The 17,748-nt window shown below is 37.2% G+C and overlaps 1 protein-coding gene across 1 annotated transcript in view; it reads right to left on the bottom strand.

The window, feature by feature from the left end:
- Positions 1 to 17,748, bottom strand: part of LOC100252538 (uncharacterized) — a 46,218-nt gene that overhangs the window by 2,942 nt on the left and 25,528 nt on the right. The window contains exons 5-16 of the mRNA XM_059740863.1: positions 16,757 to 16,885; positions 16,487 to 16,612; positions 14,866 to 14,921; positions 14,669 to 14,768; positions 14,442 to 14,559; positions 13,995 to 14,204; positions 5,567 to 5,897; positions 4,714 to 4,807; positions 3,986 to 4,094; positions 3,305 to 3,576; positions 3,045 to 3,172; positions 2,679 to 2,913 (exon numbers count right to left, since the gene is read on the bottom strand). Of these exons, the coding sequence (XP_059596846.1) occupies positions 2,679 to 2,913; positions 3,045 to 3,172; positions 3,305 to 3,576; positions 3,986 to 4,094; positions 4,714 to 4,807; positions 5,567 to 5,897; positions 13,995 to 14,204; positions 14,442 to 14,559; positions 14,669 to 14,768; positions 14,866 to 14,921; positions 16,487 to 16,612; positions 16,757 to 16,885 (1,908 nt within the window). The remainder of the gene's footprint in view (positions 1 to 2,678; positions 2,914 to 3,044; positions 3,173 to 3,304; positions 3,577 to 3,985; positions 4,095 to 4,713; positions 4,808 to 5,566; positions 5,898 to 13,994; positions 14,205 to 14,441; positions 14,560 to 14,668; positions 14,769 to 14,865; positions 14,922 to 16,486; positions 16,613 to 16,756; positions 16,886 to 17,748) is intronic.

Genomic DNA, 17,748 nt, shown 5'->3' with positions numbered 1-17,748 from the left:
AATGAGATCCATGAAGAAATGTTAGAACTCTGGCTCCCATAAGAATTACCAGCACTGGTTGGGATTAGAAGTTTTTTTTTTTTTTTTTTTGTCCTGTTCCGTTCTGCATATCCCATAGAGGCCAAGAATTCTGAACTAAGCAAAATGGCAGAAATGGATCCAGGTAACTGACCTAAGTAGTAGGAATAAGGTTTTTTCAAGTTGAGTTGGGTAACCTTCAGGATCAAGAATACTAAAGGAAGAAATAAAACTTGCAGCTCCATGACAACAGAAGAGAAGTTAAATTTTGGAAAGATCGATGGTGTGGAGACCTATCCTCAGAAGAATCTTTCCTGACATTATTCTCCATAGCCATCTTTAAAGATTCATGGGTAGCAGAAGTGTGGGAGCAAGTTGGGAGGGAGGGAGGTGGCATCGTCAATTCTCAAGGTATTCCACGATTGGGAAATTGAAGAAGTGGTGGTCTTTTTACAAAGATTGCAATTGAGCTCAGTCAAGAGAGATGAGGAAGATAGAATGGGTTCAAAGGAAAATAAGTGTGGCAAGTTCTCTGTTAAATCTTTATACTTCTACCTTGCTCAGTGAAGATAGTAATTTCTTGCAAACATAGTGTGAAATCCCTGGGTATCTATAAAGGTGGAATTCATTTCTTTGGGAAGCTACTTGGGGAAGGATTTTGACAATCGATCAACTCAAAAGGAGAGGATGGATAATACCAAATAGATGCTTTATACACAAAGATGAGGAAGAATCGGCTGATCATATGCTCCCTCATTGCTCTAAACCAGGTATCTTGTGCAGCTAGTTTTCTCTCTGTTTGGTGTGGCTTGGATGATGTATTCAACAGTAAGAGAAACTGTTTTGAGTTGGCATGGTTCATAGGAAAGAAACAGAAAAAAGCTTAAAAGTGTTGCTACCTTGTGCCTATTTGGATGTTATGGAAGAAAAGAAATAGAAATCATCTGAACACATTGAGCAGTCAAACCAAGCAAATAAATATGCTTTTTTTAGCATATTTTGGGAATGAGTTAGAGTGTACATAGATGACATTCATCAACCATGATAGGCTTTTTTGATTGGATTGACTCCAAGTAAGGAGAGGAAGCTGGTTTTTTTGTTTTCTCGCTTCTTGTTGCTTGTGGTCGATACCCATTATATACATTGTGTGTACTTTGGTGCACCCTTTTTTTAGGCACTGTTAATACATTTTCACCTTTTGCTAAACCAAAAAGAAAAAAAAAAATTGTTTTCCTGTTGGTTGTTTACAGCGTGAAGCAGAAGAAGCAAGCCTATAGGAGGACAGGTGCCTCATTTCCTCTTTGGTGCATTTGGGAGGAGCAAAGTACAAGAATCCTTGATGATTTTGAGCTCTCCTATTCAAAATTATCTTCTTACAGGTAACCACAAGTGGAATAAGCTCATTAAAAAATAAGATGCTTTTATACAATCACTTTTTTTTTCTTCTTTTTTTTTTCTTTTTTTTTTTTTTGGGGGGTATGCATTCTGCTTGTTAAAATTATAAGATGTTTATATTTTATAAGATCTGTTGTTTTCAGTAAACATTCAGCATCCCCATTCCTGAACTCACACTTGCTGCAGCTCCACTGGTTTCTATATGTGATTGACGTAGCCATTTTCTACCAATAAAAACTTTAATGTAGAAGTTTAAAAAAGAAAGTGAGATGAAGATACTCAACTAGATTATGAAAAAGAACAAAGGTATAAGGAAAATAAAATTCTCCCTTAATTTTAAAACTAACACCCCTTGTTGAAGAGATTCAGAAGGGACAAATGAAGGGTGACTCAAGCTCTGAAATTGTCTTTTACAATGAATTCTTTGCTAATGTTGCGCAAAGTATTATTTATATCATTGTTTCTTCTCTCTCCCCACTTATATAACTCAAAGCAAACAAAGGGTCAAGTACTAGAGGAATTTAACACTGATGTCAACATGCTTAAAATTTAGAATACCACCAACATTGAGACCCTTGAATCTTGACCATTACACTTCTCTGGGGTGAGAAAACCTAAAGAATAGATGGAGTGCTGCAGACAAGACAACACAAATTTTGAATGACGGATGATTTTATTTGCATCACACAAGTCCAACAAAAAAAGATAGATTCATGATTGTTGCAAAAAAAGTGAATGTGGAAGAGATTTTGTGAAGAGGGGGGGGGGGGGGGGGGGGCCTTCAGTCCATCATCAATGATTTTTTTTTCATTTTTGTTGATAGGTAAAGTTGTTTCCATTAGGACTTGAACCTGTAACCTCCTACAAACCCTTTGTCACCCTTTACCTTGACTTGGGCCATCATAAATGATTTGCAAATACTTGAAATACCATCAAAGTTGATCCTTGAAATTTTTTAAGGTAAAAACACAGAAAACCTAGAGACTGGAAACAATAGCACCAAAAACAACAACAACAACAACCACCACAATGAAAAACAAAACAAAAAAAAACAACAAATTCTGAGCGAACGTTCCACAATTAATTTGGGTAACATCCCACAACCTAACCAGTCCAATAAGAAAGATCATATTTGTTTCGATGATTTCGTTTTTAAAATTAAAAACAACATATTAAATGCAATGAATTGATAAATACAAAGAAAGGCTAGATTTATGAATGCCTGAAAAAAGCAGTTAGAAGAGATTTTTTGTGAAGAGATAAACCTTAAGCCCTTCATACAGAGCACGTGAACGGCAAGAACGTAAGCAAGCATGATCATATTCTGAGCGAACAAATTCACGAAGTCGTTGCAATTTCTTTTTCCGTCGTCGCTGTAGCCATGACCATGAGAGTGGATATGCAAGAATGCAGAGAATGCTGTACACTGATCCTTCCCACCACTGATAAGCAGCTAAACCATTAATCTCATTCACAAATCTAGTGAATGCATCCTCATATCTGCCATGTAGAAGATTATTGAAAAAATCATAACATGAAGCAATTAAAAAATCATTAAATTTTTTGGTTCATTGTAACTGAATATTCACTATTACCATTGTACATGAAAGAGAGAGAGAGAGAGAGCTTACACAATTTCTATTACTTGTTCTGGAGGAAAGCGAGGGAGATGCCATGGTTCCCTAAAAGTATTAGGTCCATTAAAATACATTCTATGCACATGATTTTGGGATTCCTCGGTTCTATTCGTTTCCAAAACCTGAAAGACAATAGGATTATCGCCCTCAGAATAGACTGTAGAGTTAGCAGCTTGATTTAAATGTTGGCACTTAATTTGATCAATATGCCATGAGAAGAATTAATTGTGCAAGGAACTAAATTGGTGGATAACCTCATTCAAGGACTCCAGGAAAGGGAAGGAGTGATCAATCCGAGAGCTACGTCGAGGGGGCACAAGGGCTGGTAATTCATCCGCACTAACATATTTCATCCGTGCAACACTGAGCACCAGGGCCAACAGAATGAGGAGCCCTAAAAGAATAAGACCAAATAACCATGGCCCACCAAAAGTGTAGATCAGCTCTTCCAGTGCTGTATAACAGTGTGGCATGTGATATCTGTCAGAAACGCATTTGTAAGGACAAGGACTTTCAGCAGCGCCACCTGTTAAAAGGAAAGAAATAAGATTTTGGTGAAAAACTGACCATCCCTCTTTCCTTGCCATGATAACATAGCTAACCCAATCCACACAAAACCCCCAACCACAACCTCATAACCACCATAAAAATTAAATAAATAAATAAAGAGCCTACCCTGAAAGACAACACATATGCGCATGTGTGTGTGAGAGAGAGATGTGACTCTCAGTCTAAGAAAAAAACAATTATCCCGCCCAATGACATATTTCAAGTTTCTAGAAAGAAATATTAGAACAATACTGATCTGATTCTTAGCCAAAAGGCCGAGAAAGGTATAAGAAATATTAGGACAATACTGTGCAAGTAAAAGCATGCATAAAAAATACCAGAGCTTTCAGCATAAGAAAGCAACCAAAGAAAAATTTAAGAGATACCTCGAACAGAAATATATATGGCACGATGTGGAAGCTCGTGGGATGGGCAATTATAACAAAGGGCTTCATCAGATCCACTGACATTCTTAAATGTACCAATTGGGCACTCCTGCAGTACAATTTACGTAAACACAATATCTCCATCACTATCTCCAACATCTATGAAAGTTAATATATACATTTCTCAAAGTTTTTATCTAAAGTTTCCAAGTCCTTTCCTAACATATGCTCTTTCTAAACTGATATTGATATTCACCAATATCTTCATAATTTCAAAACCTCAACATACTAGTTGATACTGATATCTTTTTTATGGGAAACAATTCATCAGAAAGCATCCTTCATGACCTCGTTAGCAGGGGAAATGAATAAAGGGAAATGATATGAACTGCAAAGACTCATTTGAGAAACAAACTGATATATAGGTCTACCAACAGCTCACCGACTAAATGATATATAGTTCCAGCAATTGGCTGAAAATGTGTTAAAAAGTTCAAATGTGTGAGGATATGTGCAAATTTAGGTAAAATACCAGCAAGAACAAACAATGAACCAATCAGCCAAAGCAAACTTTAAGTCAACTGAAGTTTTTGGCCTCTGCTGACTACATAAAAGTTTTAGACAGAATGTGCATCAACTTCATGCTAGATCTAAGATAAAGCTTACAATAAAATAGACCATAATATAAGTCCAAAGGATTCAATGACATGATAATATTTCAAAGCTACCTTACAGAAGATCCCATAGAGGCCCTTTGGACAGGCTTTTCCAGTAACAGTTCCATTTTCCCCTGAATGGCCCTGACCTTTACCAAGTCCTCCCCTGCCATGGAAAGAAAAAAGGTTCAAAATCTGAGGAACTTATCCAGCATTTTCTTAAGCACCAAGGCTACATGGGAAAGATTTAGGGACCAACAATAAAGTTGCCCTACCGCAGAGATTAGAAATATCAAAATCATAACTTTATTTACGTATTTTATTTATTTTTAGTGCAATTGAAGATTTCCACCACCTCTCACCTTTAACAATAATCATTTAAAGAAACTGCCAATTATTCCTATATTATTTCAGCAACTTAATAGCAACAAGTTACTGGAACTAAATGGTTTATCAAGGATTTTACCCAATTGAGTTTAATCTCGGTCTCAATTTGTCCTATTAGTGAGATCTCAATTGGCTATCACTCTAGTGGATAAATCCCTATCCAAAGTGCAGTATGTCACAAGACCCACAACTATATATGCACTTAATTTTGAGCATTATACAAAGAAATCAAATGAAAGGAAAAAAGAATCAGAAGTAACATATTGATGACATATTTTCCAAAGTTCGGTTATTTCATAACTATTAATTATCTCATGATGAGTTCTACAAGGTTGAATATTACAATTTTTAAATTGAATCCGAGCATCAGTGTGGGGTAGTTTGCTCAAAACACAAAGGTGATCTGTGCTAAAATCATTATTAAATAAAAAGGACCATCAATATAAGGACCCTTCAACATTTATGTTAAGCAACATACTAGGACAAGAGGCTTAAGCAAGTGAACTAGTGAAATAATCATATATGATTAGATACAAACCCAGTATAGATGCTTCCCTCCACACTTGCTATGGGCAGATACCCATCCCCAATGGGTATGTCAGACCAATGAAAGTGAACTCTTCCACCACCTCCACCACCTCCACCATTGGGACTACCATATCCTCCAGCAGCTGAAATTCGAGAAGAATTCGCAAAGGCCAATGTATGAATAAACAAAAGAATGGTTCCACCAGATCCACCTCCAGACCCCATGTTTGAAATGATCCCATCATCCCCTTTTTTTATATTTTCTCCAAAGTTTTGTCCATCAGATCTAAGTGAACCATTGACATACAAACTTGACAATGAGTGCTCCAATGAACCCATCACTGTTCAAAAAATGAAAATATAAAGTAATAACTATTTATGCATACAAAAGAAATAATAAAAACAAAATGTAACTAGACCAGAATCATTAACATAAGCGCAACATGAAAACTGAGCTTAAGCAATAACTAAGTCTGATAAATTAAACTCACAATTATCTCCTACCGGCCTTCAGACACAAACAAAAAAATCCCACCCATAAATTAGACCATAGATCCACCTGCTACTAAAGCATCAGACAAATGGAATCACTAGCATTTGATTATATTTTCATCTCTTAAATAATAAAATATTGGACTAATAAAAGAAATGTGGCATAAGTACAGAAAAGAGATGTACACTGAAGATACAATAATGCAAAGGTTGCTACTTCTTGTTTCTGAATGATCTATGTAGACATCCCTTGGACTGGGTTGCACCCCCCTTTTGTCACAATCTAATTTAAATTTTGTTTGCCTAACAGGAAAGAAAGAAAAAAAAATGGTTGCTACTTTTCGTTATTGAGGGCATAAGAATCACAAGCAAGTTTCTAAAGGGGGAAAAGAACACAAAACATCCGCAGGATGTGAATGGTAACCCAAGTTTTGAGGCATTTCTTTTTCCCTATGGATGAAAATACAACTACATGAAAAAAGGTAAAAGAAAGAATGTTAAAAGAGGCGAATCAATTCCCAAACTGATATCAAGAAAACGTCATGCAAGTGCCATTTCCTCTAAACTTCCTTCAAATGACCCAAAGTAGAGATTATTGCTTCAAGGCTACCAAATTGCAATTACCCACTGTTGAATATAATGAATTTATAGTGTACAATCTTTCCTTCTTTTAATATAGGTCACATGTATGGTAGTTAGGACTCCTAGCCTTGTATATATATATATATATATATATATTTTCTCAATTGTAAGTAGATACTACATGAATGAGAATCAAGGTTTTCTTCTCTCTCTCTCTTAACATGGTATCAGAGCCAAGGGAGAAAACCTAATTCTTTCCAGTTTCCTCGTGTCATCAATTCCGGGAAACCTTCCTGTGACCGTGTTTCATTCCGGTCACCTTCCCCAGACCCCAAAGCTTTCCGGTCGGTCGAATCGTCGTCAAAAAACATTCACCGCCGACGAATTTTCCGGCGAACTTTTCCGGCGATGTCTTTTTCCGACACCGCAAGGAGCGCCTGGAGGAGATCTCCAATTTTTCCCAAAGCACCGGAGCCAGAAAACCACCCACGCGCCAGCCACGCGCATTTTTCCGGTCGGCGGCTACATCTCACGCGCCGGCGCGTGAGCCACTTTCCGGCGACGCGCTTCCTCCTCCAGCCTCGCCTGACGCCAACTAGCCACCCTTCATACTTGTTTCTGCCATCCGAGCCCTGCACGTGCCTCTTTTGGGGTTCTTTTGTCTCCGCCGGCCCTCCGAACAGTTTTTCTGGCGTCTTCCGGCTATTTTTTCTCAACCCCAATCCCTGCACGTGCCTTGGGAAGTGTTCTTCTACCTTTCCAGTGGTGCCACGGTTGTTTTTTTCTTTTCTATTTGGTCTCTCACACGGGCGATGCTTCAGTTTTTCCTTCTTCAGCCGCATCTGAAGCCGTATTAGGGCTCTCTTCGATCCAAATATACTTCATTCTCCAGATAAGTGGATATGGCTACTAAAACTTCCATTTTTTCCTCTGTCATATCTGGATCTCCTATGATTACTTCGGAGAAATTGGTTGGCAGTGAAAATTATCTTTCTTGGTTTGCCTCTGTTAAACTTTGGTTTATGGGACAAGGATATGAGGATCACTTGGTTACACAGGAGGCAAATATCCTTGAGGTTGAGCCCGTACAGTGGAGAAAGATAGATGCCCAGTTATGTAGTGTATTATGGCAATCAGTTGATCCTAAGATCCTTCTTCATCTTCGGGCCTACAAAACTTGTTTTAAATTTTGGACTCAGACTAAAGGATTATACACGAATGATATCCAACGTCTTTATAAGGTGGCTTCTGCTATTGTCCATATCAGCCAATAGGACTTGGATCTATCTACTTATATTGGTCAGATTGCCTCTCTTAAGGAGGAGTTCTTATCTGTGATGTCTCTTACTCCTGATGTTGGGGCTTAACAAACACAGCTTGATAAGTTCTTTATGGTCCTTACTCTTATTGGCCTCCATCCGGATCTTGAGCCTGTCCGCGATCAAATTTTTGGTAGTTCATCAGTTCCGTCCTTGGATGATGTGTTTGCTCGCCTCCTTCGTATCTCGTCCACTTAGACTTTGTCATCTAATAGCATTTCAGATTCTTCTGTGTTAGTTTCTCACACTACCTCTCGAGGAGGACGCAGTGGTAACCGAGGTAGAGGTCAACATCCTCATTGCACCTATTGCAATAAACTTGGCCACACTCGCAATCGTTGCTATCAGTTACATGGACGGCCTCCTCGCACTGCCCATGTGGCCCAGTCCTCTGATTCTCAGCTGCCTTAGCCTCCGAGCTCCTCCGCATCTCAGGCATCTCAGGCTTCTGTTGCCTCTGTTGCCCAGCCTGGTAATGCTTATGCCTGCCTTACCCACACATCTTCTCTTGGACCCTGGATTCTAGATTTTGGAGCTTCTGATCACATATCTGGTAATAAGGATATTTTCTCCTCTATTACTACTACCTCTGCTTTACCTACTGTTACCTTAGCTAATGGTTCTCAAACTGTAGCTAAAGGTATTGGTTTGGCCCTTCCTCTGCCTTCTCTACCTCTCACTTCTGTCCTTTATACTCCTGAATGTCCTTTTAATCTTATTTCCATCAGCAAAATCACTCGTACTCTTAATTGCTCTATTACCTTTTCTGATAAATTTGTGACCTTACAGGACCGGAGTACGGGGAAGACGATTGGCATAGAACGTGAATCTCAAGGCCTCTATCACCTCACCTCGGATTCATCTCCTGCAGTTTGCATTTCCACTGATGCTCCTCTCCTCATTCACAGTCGTTTGGGTCACCCTAGTCTCTCCAAGTTCCAGAAGATGGTCCCTCGTTTTTCCACTTTATCGTCACTTTCGTGTGAGTCATGTCAGCTTGGGAAACATACTCGTGTCTCGTTCCCAAAGCGTTTAAATAATCGGGCAAAGTCTCCTTTTGAGTTTGTCCACACTGATGTTTGGGGTCCTTGTCGAACTGCGTCTACTTTAGGATTTCAGTATTTTGTCACTTTCATTGATGACTATTCTCGATGTACTTGGTTATTTTTAATGAAAAATCGAGCTGAGTTATTCTCTATTTTCCAGAAATTTTATGCTGAAATCCAGACCCAGTTCAATATTTCTATTCGTGTGTTACGCAGTGATAATGCTAGGGAATATTTTTCAGCCTCATTTACTTCATTTATGGCTCATCATGGGATTCTTCATCAGTCTTCTTGTGCTCATACTCCTCAACAAAATGGGGTAACTGAACGCAAGAATCGACATCTTGTTGAGACAGCTCGTACCATCCTCCTCCATAGTAATGTTCCTTTTCGTTTTTGGGGGGACGTTGTTCTTACCGCTTGTTATTTGATTAATCATATGCCCTCCTCTGTTTTACATGATCAAATTCCTCATTACCTTCTCTTCCCTGACCAACCACTTTATTTCCTTGCTCCTCGTGTCTTTGGTTGTACTTGCTTTGTTCATATTCTCACTCCTGGACAAGACAAGCTTTCCGCCAAAGCCATGAAGTGCCTCTTCTTGGGATATTCCAAACTTCAGAAGGGTTATCGTTGTTATTCCCTTGAGACTAATCGATACTTTATCTCCGCTAATGTCACTTTCTTTGAGGACTCACCATTCTTTTCCACCACTTCTGAGTCTCTTCCTGTTTCTGAAGTCTTGCCCCTTCCCATTGTCTCCCCATCTGATGTTGTGCCTCCTCGACCACTTCAGGTTTATCATCGTCGCCCTCGTGTCGCTGCTCCTCTCCCTTTTGCTGAGGCACCTACTGACTCACTTCCTATCCCTTCGGCTTTTCCTACCCCGGCTCTGCCTTCTCCTGATGATTTACCCATTGCTATTCGGAAAGGTACTCGCTCTACTCATAATCCTCATCCTATTTACAATTTTTTGAGTTATCATCAATTATCTTCACCCTATTCTACTTTTGTTTCTGCTATATCCTCTGTTTCTCTTCCAAAGAGCACCCATGAAGCTCTTTCCCATCCAGGCTGGCGACAGGCAATGGTGGATGAAATGGCTGCTCTGCACTCTAATGGCACTTGGGATCTTGTTGTTTTACCCTCTGGTAAATCTACAGTTGGCTGTCGTTGGGTCTATGCAGTTAAGGTTGGTCCTGATGGTCAGGTTGATCGCCTTAAGGCCCGCTTAGTTGCTAAAGGGTATACTCAGGTTTATGGTTCTGATTATGGTGACACATTGTCCCATGTTGCCAAGATTGCTTCTGTCCGCTTGCTTCTCTCCATGGCTGCTATGTGCTCTTGGCCTCTTTATCAGTTGGATATTAAAAATGTCTTCCTTCATGGTGATCTTGTCGAGGAAGTTTATATGAAGCAACCTCCTGGTTTTGTTGCTCAGGGGGAGTCTGGTTTAGTGTGCAGGTTACGTCGTTCTCTATATGGCTTGAAACAATCTCCTCGAGTATGGTTTGGCCGTTTTAATTCTGTTGTTCAAGAGTTTGGCATGCTTCGCAGTACAGCAGACCATTCAGTTTTCTATCATCATAACTCCTTGGGGCAGTGTATTTATCTGGTTGTTTATGTGGACGACATCGTCATTACAGGCAGTGATCAGGATGGTATTCAAAAACTAAAGCAACATCTTTTTACCCACTTTCAGACCAAAGACTTGGAGAAACTCAAGTATTTATTGGGAATTGAGATAGCTCAATCCAGTTCCAGTGTGGTCCTTTCCCAAAGGAAGTATGCTTTAAACATCCTAAAAGAAACTGGTATGTTAGACTATAAACCGATAGACACACCTATGGATCCGAATGTCAAACTTGTACCAAGATAGGAGGAGCCTTTAGGAGACCCTATGAGATATCGACGGCTCGTAGGTAAATTGAACTATCTCACCATTACTCGTTCAGACATTTCTTTTCCTGTGAGTGTTGTTAGTCAATTCCTACAGTCACCATGTGATAGCCATTGGGATGCCGTAATCCGCATTCTTCGATATATCAAAAGTACACCAGGCCAAGGTGTGTTGTACGAGAACAGAGGTCATACTCAGGTTGTTGGTTACACAGATGCAGATTGAGCTGGCTCACCCACAGATAGACGTTCCACTTCAGGGTACTGTGTTTTTATTAGAGTTAATCTAATATCTTGGAAGAGTAAGAAACAAAATGTAGTGGTCAGATCTTGTGCTGAAGCTGAGTATCGAGCTATGGCTTTGGCAACATGTGAACTCATATAGTTGAGACATCTTCTTCGAGAGTTGAGATTTGGAAATGACGAACAGATGAAACTCATCTGTGATAACCAGGCCGCATTACATATTGCATCCAATCCAGTCTTTCATGAAAGGACCAAACATATTGAAGTTGACTGTCACTTCATTAGAGAGAAGATCGCATCAGGATGTGTTGCTACAAGTTTTGTTAATTCAAATGATCAACTAGCAGACATCTTCATTAAATCTCTCAGAGGTCCTAGGATTAAATACATTTGTAACAAGCTTGGTGCATATGACGTATATGCTCCAGCTTGAGGGGGAGTGTTGAATATAATGAATTTATAGTGTACAATCTTTCCTTTTTTTAATATAGGTCACATGTATGGTAGTTAGGACTCCTAAGCTTGTATATATATATTTTCTCAATTATAAGTAGACACTACATGAATGAGAATCAAGGTTTTCTTTTCTCTCTCTCTTAACACCCACTAACAGTTAAAGAAACATTAATCTAATTGGCTAAATAACATGAGAAAATGGAGCATTTAAATAATCAACATAAGTAAGGCCAGAATTTAGAAGGACCAAGGGAAGAGGCTACATGTTAAATCATTACAAGAGACAAGGCAAAACATTAAGACTTGGGGTATAAGTATCAAATACTTTTTGATTCACTACAAAACAAATTCAAAAATGGGGAAAACAGAACAAACCAAAAAAAAAGAAAGAAAGAAAGAAAAAGGTCCAAACAACCAAAAGAGAGAAGTAAAAAAATTGTAGGCAGTATTAGTATAACCTTTGTTTCTAATGTATTAAAGAAAACCAAAAAAAATATGTAAGTTAGAGCTTCACTATGAAGCCTACCAAATACCAAAACCTGCTTTTAATGATGAGAGGAGCATTAATCTGACTAATCTTTTTGATAGGCAAATAGATAAGATTAAGAGCACTTGCAGAAAAGGGGTGCAACCCCAGTACACGACGAGCATATAGAGAGTGCAAAAACAAACACAAGCAAAAAACCAGCACTAAAAGAAAATACCTATACAACCTATCCTTTACTCATGAGATCTATCAGGGAAAGAAATAGGCAGTGGGGCTAATTTTTAAATAATATAATGAAATGGAATACTTAAGTATGCAATGGAGCTAATGCCATAGCTTTAAAAGACAAGATACTAAATTCTCCAGGACAATGGACACACCATAAAGCCATGGAACATAAGTATCACCTATTCTTTAAAATTACAATCAAAACAATAAAAGTGGGAAAGAATGAAAAGGAAAAAGGTTGTTCTCCCCAAGAGCTTGAAAACAAAAGCATATGGTTAAACTTGCTCTTTTTCAAAATAGAAACAAAATATATCGAAAAAGGGAATAAGAGCAAATAATGAGAGAAGAGGAGGAAACCTCATGGTAGAGCAAGCAAGGATTTAATTGCTTATATTAAAAATCATATGATAAACTTCAATAGACAAACTTAATTTCAGTAAACAATTGATAAGTGCAATTTTTAAGGAATTTCAAGGCTAACAAAATTTGAAAAAATCAAGATTCGGTTATTGATCAATTTTTCATATCAGTCATTTATTAAGATGCAAATAAGGATTCAAACATGTATTCAAATACATATTTGAAAAGATTAAATTGCAGGATAGTGATTCTAAACCTCTGATAATGACCATCAATGCAATCCTCAATCTGAAATTAGAGGCTCAAAAGGCCTGTCCATATTCCAACTGTGTTTGAGAAAGTTAAAAAACCAAGAAAGGAACAGCTTACCTTGGTTTCCATTTTTTGGAAGAAAAAAAAAAGGAAAAGATATTCCTAGAAATCCTAAAACCAAAAATTCAATTACATAACTTATTTTGGTCAAATTTTATTTTCTCATAGTTTTTAGATAATAATAAATTATTAAAATGGATGCATTTCCAAAATTTCTCAATTTGAACACAAAAACCTTGCACCCAAGTTTCATGTAAAGTCAGTTCTTTTATACCATGCATTTAAATTGGTAAAGTGTTCCAAAAATTAGGGGAGCACATTGAAGATAAGCAGCCCAGTCCAGATGATGTTTTGTTTGTTTGGATTCATTATGACTGTTTGTGGTGATTATCATATAGATTCCTAACTTAAAGTCAAATTTAGTAGTTTATAAATTTTTCTGTTATCCATCTTGTTCTTGAAAGTATAATTTTAACCATACATTTAGAATGTTGATGTATAGCATAAGATTTTTCCAAGGACCCCACAAGGCAGGAACAGCACTGTATAATATCTTTTATTTATTCTTTCAGAAATTTATTCAGAACCATCATAACAAAAGGTTTTACAAAACCAATGGAGAAAAACAAATGAATCACAAAGGATAGGGATATTTACAAAAATAGTCCAACTGATGGGTGATCTGCAGAACTCCTAAAATATTTTTCAGGCTGAATTTCTTAGCAATGTTAGATGTGTTCCTGAAGAATGACACTTAACTTCTTCTCTAGTGACTCGAGCATTGGGACCCTAATGCTGAACCTGGAGGCATTTTGAGTGTGGCATCAACAAATAAATAACAGATATCACGTAAGCAAATGGGGATTTGAGTGCAGATGGATGCACCTGGTGATCCTTATCATTTTGCAGCAGTCTTGTCTAAAGAGTAACACAAAATACATACATACAAAAGCATACATACAAACATACATGGATATATATTATATATAGTTATCATATCCAAAAGCTCACCAATGATCCCTCCACCTGCAGTTGCACCCGGTAGACTAACATTTCCACTTCCACTACCAAGTTCACAAGGCAGATCAGCATCTCCATATGCAACACCACCCTCAATATAACTGCCATTGTAATATCCATCCCCACCATTGCCACCATGCCCACCGCCACCACCAAGGCCATTGCTAAAAACTTTTCCTCTGCCCACCCCACCTGTGCAGCCTGCACAAGTCCATATTTCATAGAAAATAATTTAACCCCTACATAATTTAAATTAAATCTAATAAAGAGAAGATTTAAATTTTAAAAAAAAATAATGTTATGTAAATCTAGGAAACTTCAGGAACTAGAAAATAAAAATAATGAAAGAACATGGTGTTTATTATTTCATGTCCAAATGAACTTGCTGATCATGGATTGTGTTGAAATTTTTTAACAGTTAAGGGGAAAAATTCATACCCAGCCCCGATGCACTTATCATTCCAGAACAGTGGACAACCACAGTTCTAACCCAGTGGAAATGAATAACAGATCCTTCTATGAGGCCTTCAACAATAATATCTTCAACTCGACAGATCTGCAGAAACAAACCAACCAACCATATAAGAAACCAAAAACCCATCACAGCACAAAGGGTATAACCTAACCAAGATCATAATTAATAATCAATCTGATAAAAGGAACACCTGAAGTGTGAAGGGCAGTGAAGAGTTCACATTGCAATCTTCAGGTGGATGAAGTAGTTCCATGGGGCAATCCTGGCGTTCACAGTAGAGTCGTGGTGTCCTACCATTTATTCATCAAAATAGAAATTCAACCAAGTAGAAATAATGGCAGCCTGTGCATAATTTGTGACTGAAAGTGTATATTATTCAAAACTTACACATCATTATCACTGGCATTCTCCAATGGACCCCGCAGAACAGATCCAGGTCCAACCTTCATGTGAAAAAGATAATTTCAAGATTTTTCAAAACTCAACCACATCCAAGGAGCAGGAGAACAATGTCATGACATCAAATGATGCATAAAGCAGGCTAAAGAATTTCAAATTTCAGAACACATAATAGGAAACAGTTAAATTCAATGGGGCATAGGGAAAATTATGAAATGAACAGTACACAAGCATACGTGCATAAGTAATAAAATTTAAAAAATCTAAAAACATGTCTAATTGTCAGCACAATGTATTTGTTTAAATTTAGGGATAAAGGTAGACCTAACATTCAATATATTTCTAGAAACTTGTTCAAAATATAAACACCAAAGCAACTTAATCCAATCATTTATTCATATTAAATAATATGATTGATCATAATAGTTCTACGAATTTAATCTTTCAATTAATGAGAGAGAGAGAGAGAGAGAGGGAGGGAGGGATCAAACTGCTCTCCCAAATATATTCGAGTTTGTCAGCTTCAGAAATTCAATCTGCCTCTCTCCCCTCCGCTCTGGCTAACAAAGCCTCCCTATTTTTTGGTTCATTTATAAAACGCTTATTTCAGACCAAGAGGAGAGCCACAAGAAGCAGGGAGTTAGTCTCCTGATCAATTCGACAGTCTTAACCATAGGCCTTGAGTCTTGTGAGCACTTCAAAACTGAAGGATTGGCCCAGATGACTTTAGGCATTTGCCTTGAGCCTCACACCAAGAATAGTAACAAGGTATAAGCCACTCGTCTTTCAACTTATGTTCAAGACATGAACACTACATTAAATAAAATATACACCCAATGGATCAAATAACATCCAAATGGGCACATTAAGGCACCAGTTCTTGTAGTCAATTTAATCTAAGAGTTAATAAACAAATCCCAAACATAAAATGAACCATTAAATTGAAGTATGTAATCTAAAAAAATAAAAATAAATAAACAAAGATTCCTTCTCTATCTAAAGTCATTAGCATATCAAAAGTTTGTCCATATTATCCCTCTACTCAACTATGAGAATGAGCCCAAACCTGAAGCATGGACCACCCAGCACAACAAAAAATGCGGAATGGTGAAGTTTGAACAATGCCATTCTAAGGTTAAAAGAAAGCAATGAATACAAAATTACATTATATTTTGACCATTAATTCCAATTTTCAAGTACAACATCTGAAATAGGCTTACTGAAAATTATGAGAACCAGAAGATATTCAACAATTTTCCCAAAGTCAAAGACACCATCAAAATGTAATTGTTAGCAAGGGCAAAGGAAGACCATCCAATAAGCCAGGAAACTAAACAGTATTAGGTACATACAATTTCCACCACATAAAATAGAGACAGAAAAGGAAGACTAGAAGAGGAATGGCAATTTATACAAAATGAATTTTTGGCCTTTGCTTGGCTGCCAAAATTATTCTAATTTTTTCCTCTAACAAGAAAGACAAACAGATGATTTCAAATGACTCAAAAATGCCTAAATTTCTTTCTAAGCTAGCCGATTTGGTTTTGAAAAGAATATTCAAATTAAAGAAAATATGCACAGTGAAATGCATGGGGAGATTTTGTCTTACATTGATACTGTAAAATAATGACAGAATCAGACGCTGTGCTTCAATTAGATCTCCTGGTCCAGACAAATTCAGCAAACCTTGGCCATGAACTCCCAGATTTGCATTAGAATGTATCACAGATGATTCCTGACAACCAAATATGATTGGCATATCATACATGAAAGCAACATAAATCATGGTTTTGCAGTAAAAAAAAAAAAAAAAAAAAAAAAAAAAAAAAAGAGACACTGGTGGATTACAAGGTTTTTTTAGTTGTTTTGTTTGAAATACCTTGAGAACCACTAAATTGCTGGCCTCAAGCAAAGAAGTTGCAACAAGTGAATCACCACCACCATCTATAAGCATTTTGGAATTCCACATCAAGTGCACTTTGACAGACATGCGAAGAGCCCCATATATCTAAATAGAAAATAAAAATGAAATGGGATATTATTACATATAGTAATGTTACAGTATTCAAATCAACAAATTCCAAAAGGAAGCAATTTTTTTATCAGACCAATAAGGAGTGATTAAATTGCCGCAGTTACATATGGCAATAAGCAGAGGCAATGATAATACAGAGCTTAAGTAGAGTTATGAATGTCTCCAGAAGTTTGTGTCATTAAGATGAGCTGATGAAGAAGCACCACCAAATCAAGAACTTGTGGTGCTAAAAATTCACTGAGCAAATGCATGATATAATTCCAAAAGAAAACACTCATTCTTGTATCTCTTTTCCAGTCCAACTGTCATTAAGATGAGCTGATGAAGAAGCACCACCAAATTAAGAACGTTTGCTGATAAAAATTCACTAAGCAAGTGCATGATAAAATTTCAAAAGAAAACACATGTAAAATAAAATAAAACAGCATAGAATTGTGTAGACAATTAATGCTAAACAGAAGTTTAAAAAAATAAATAAATAAACAAGCAAGGGGCTTGAGGAGAATAGAGATGAAATCCTTCAAATGTGAATTTATGAATACCTGAAGAAAGTGCTACACCCAAATGAGCAGATAAAGAAGCAAACAGCAAGAGTATGAATAAACAGTAATCATGATATGTAGGAAAAACACAAGATAAACTCCATACTAAAAATAATAATAATAATAATAATATGTGCAGATGAAGAAGTGAAACGCAAGATAAAATCCAAAATAATAATGATGATCATGGTGATAATGATTATAATAATAATTGGCAAATAAATAGAATATCTAAGAACCATATACTTAATTACAGAATCGAAGTTCAAAAAGAAAATTTGAGCAGGACACCAA

The sequence above is a fragment of the Vitis vinifera genome, chromosome 11 (assembly GCF_030704535.1).
Source record: "Vitis vinifera cultivar Pinot Noir 40024 chromosome 11, ASM3070453v1".
Lineage (NCBI taxonomy): Eukaryota > Viridiplantae > Streptophyta > Magnoliopsida > Vitales > Vitaceae > Vitis > Vitis vinifera.
The sequence above is the reverse complement of the archived record's forward strand: the minus strand, read 5'-3'. Positions and strand labels throughout refer to the sequence as shown.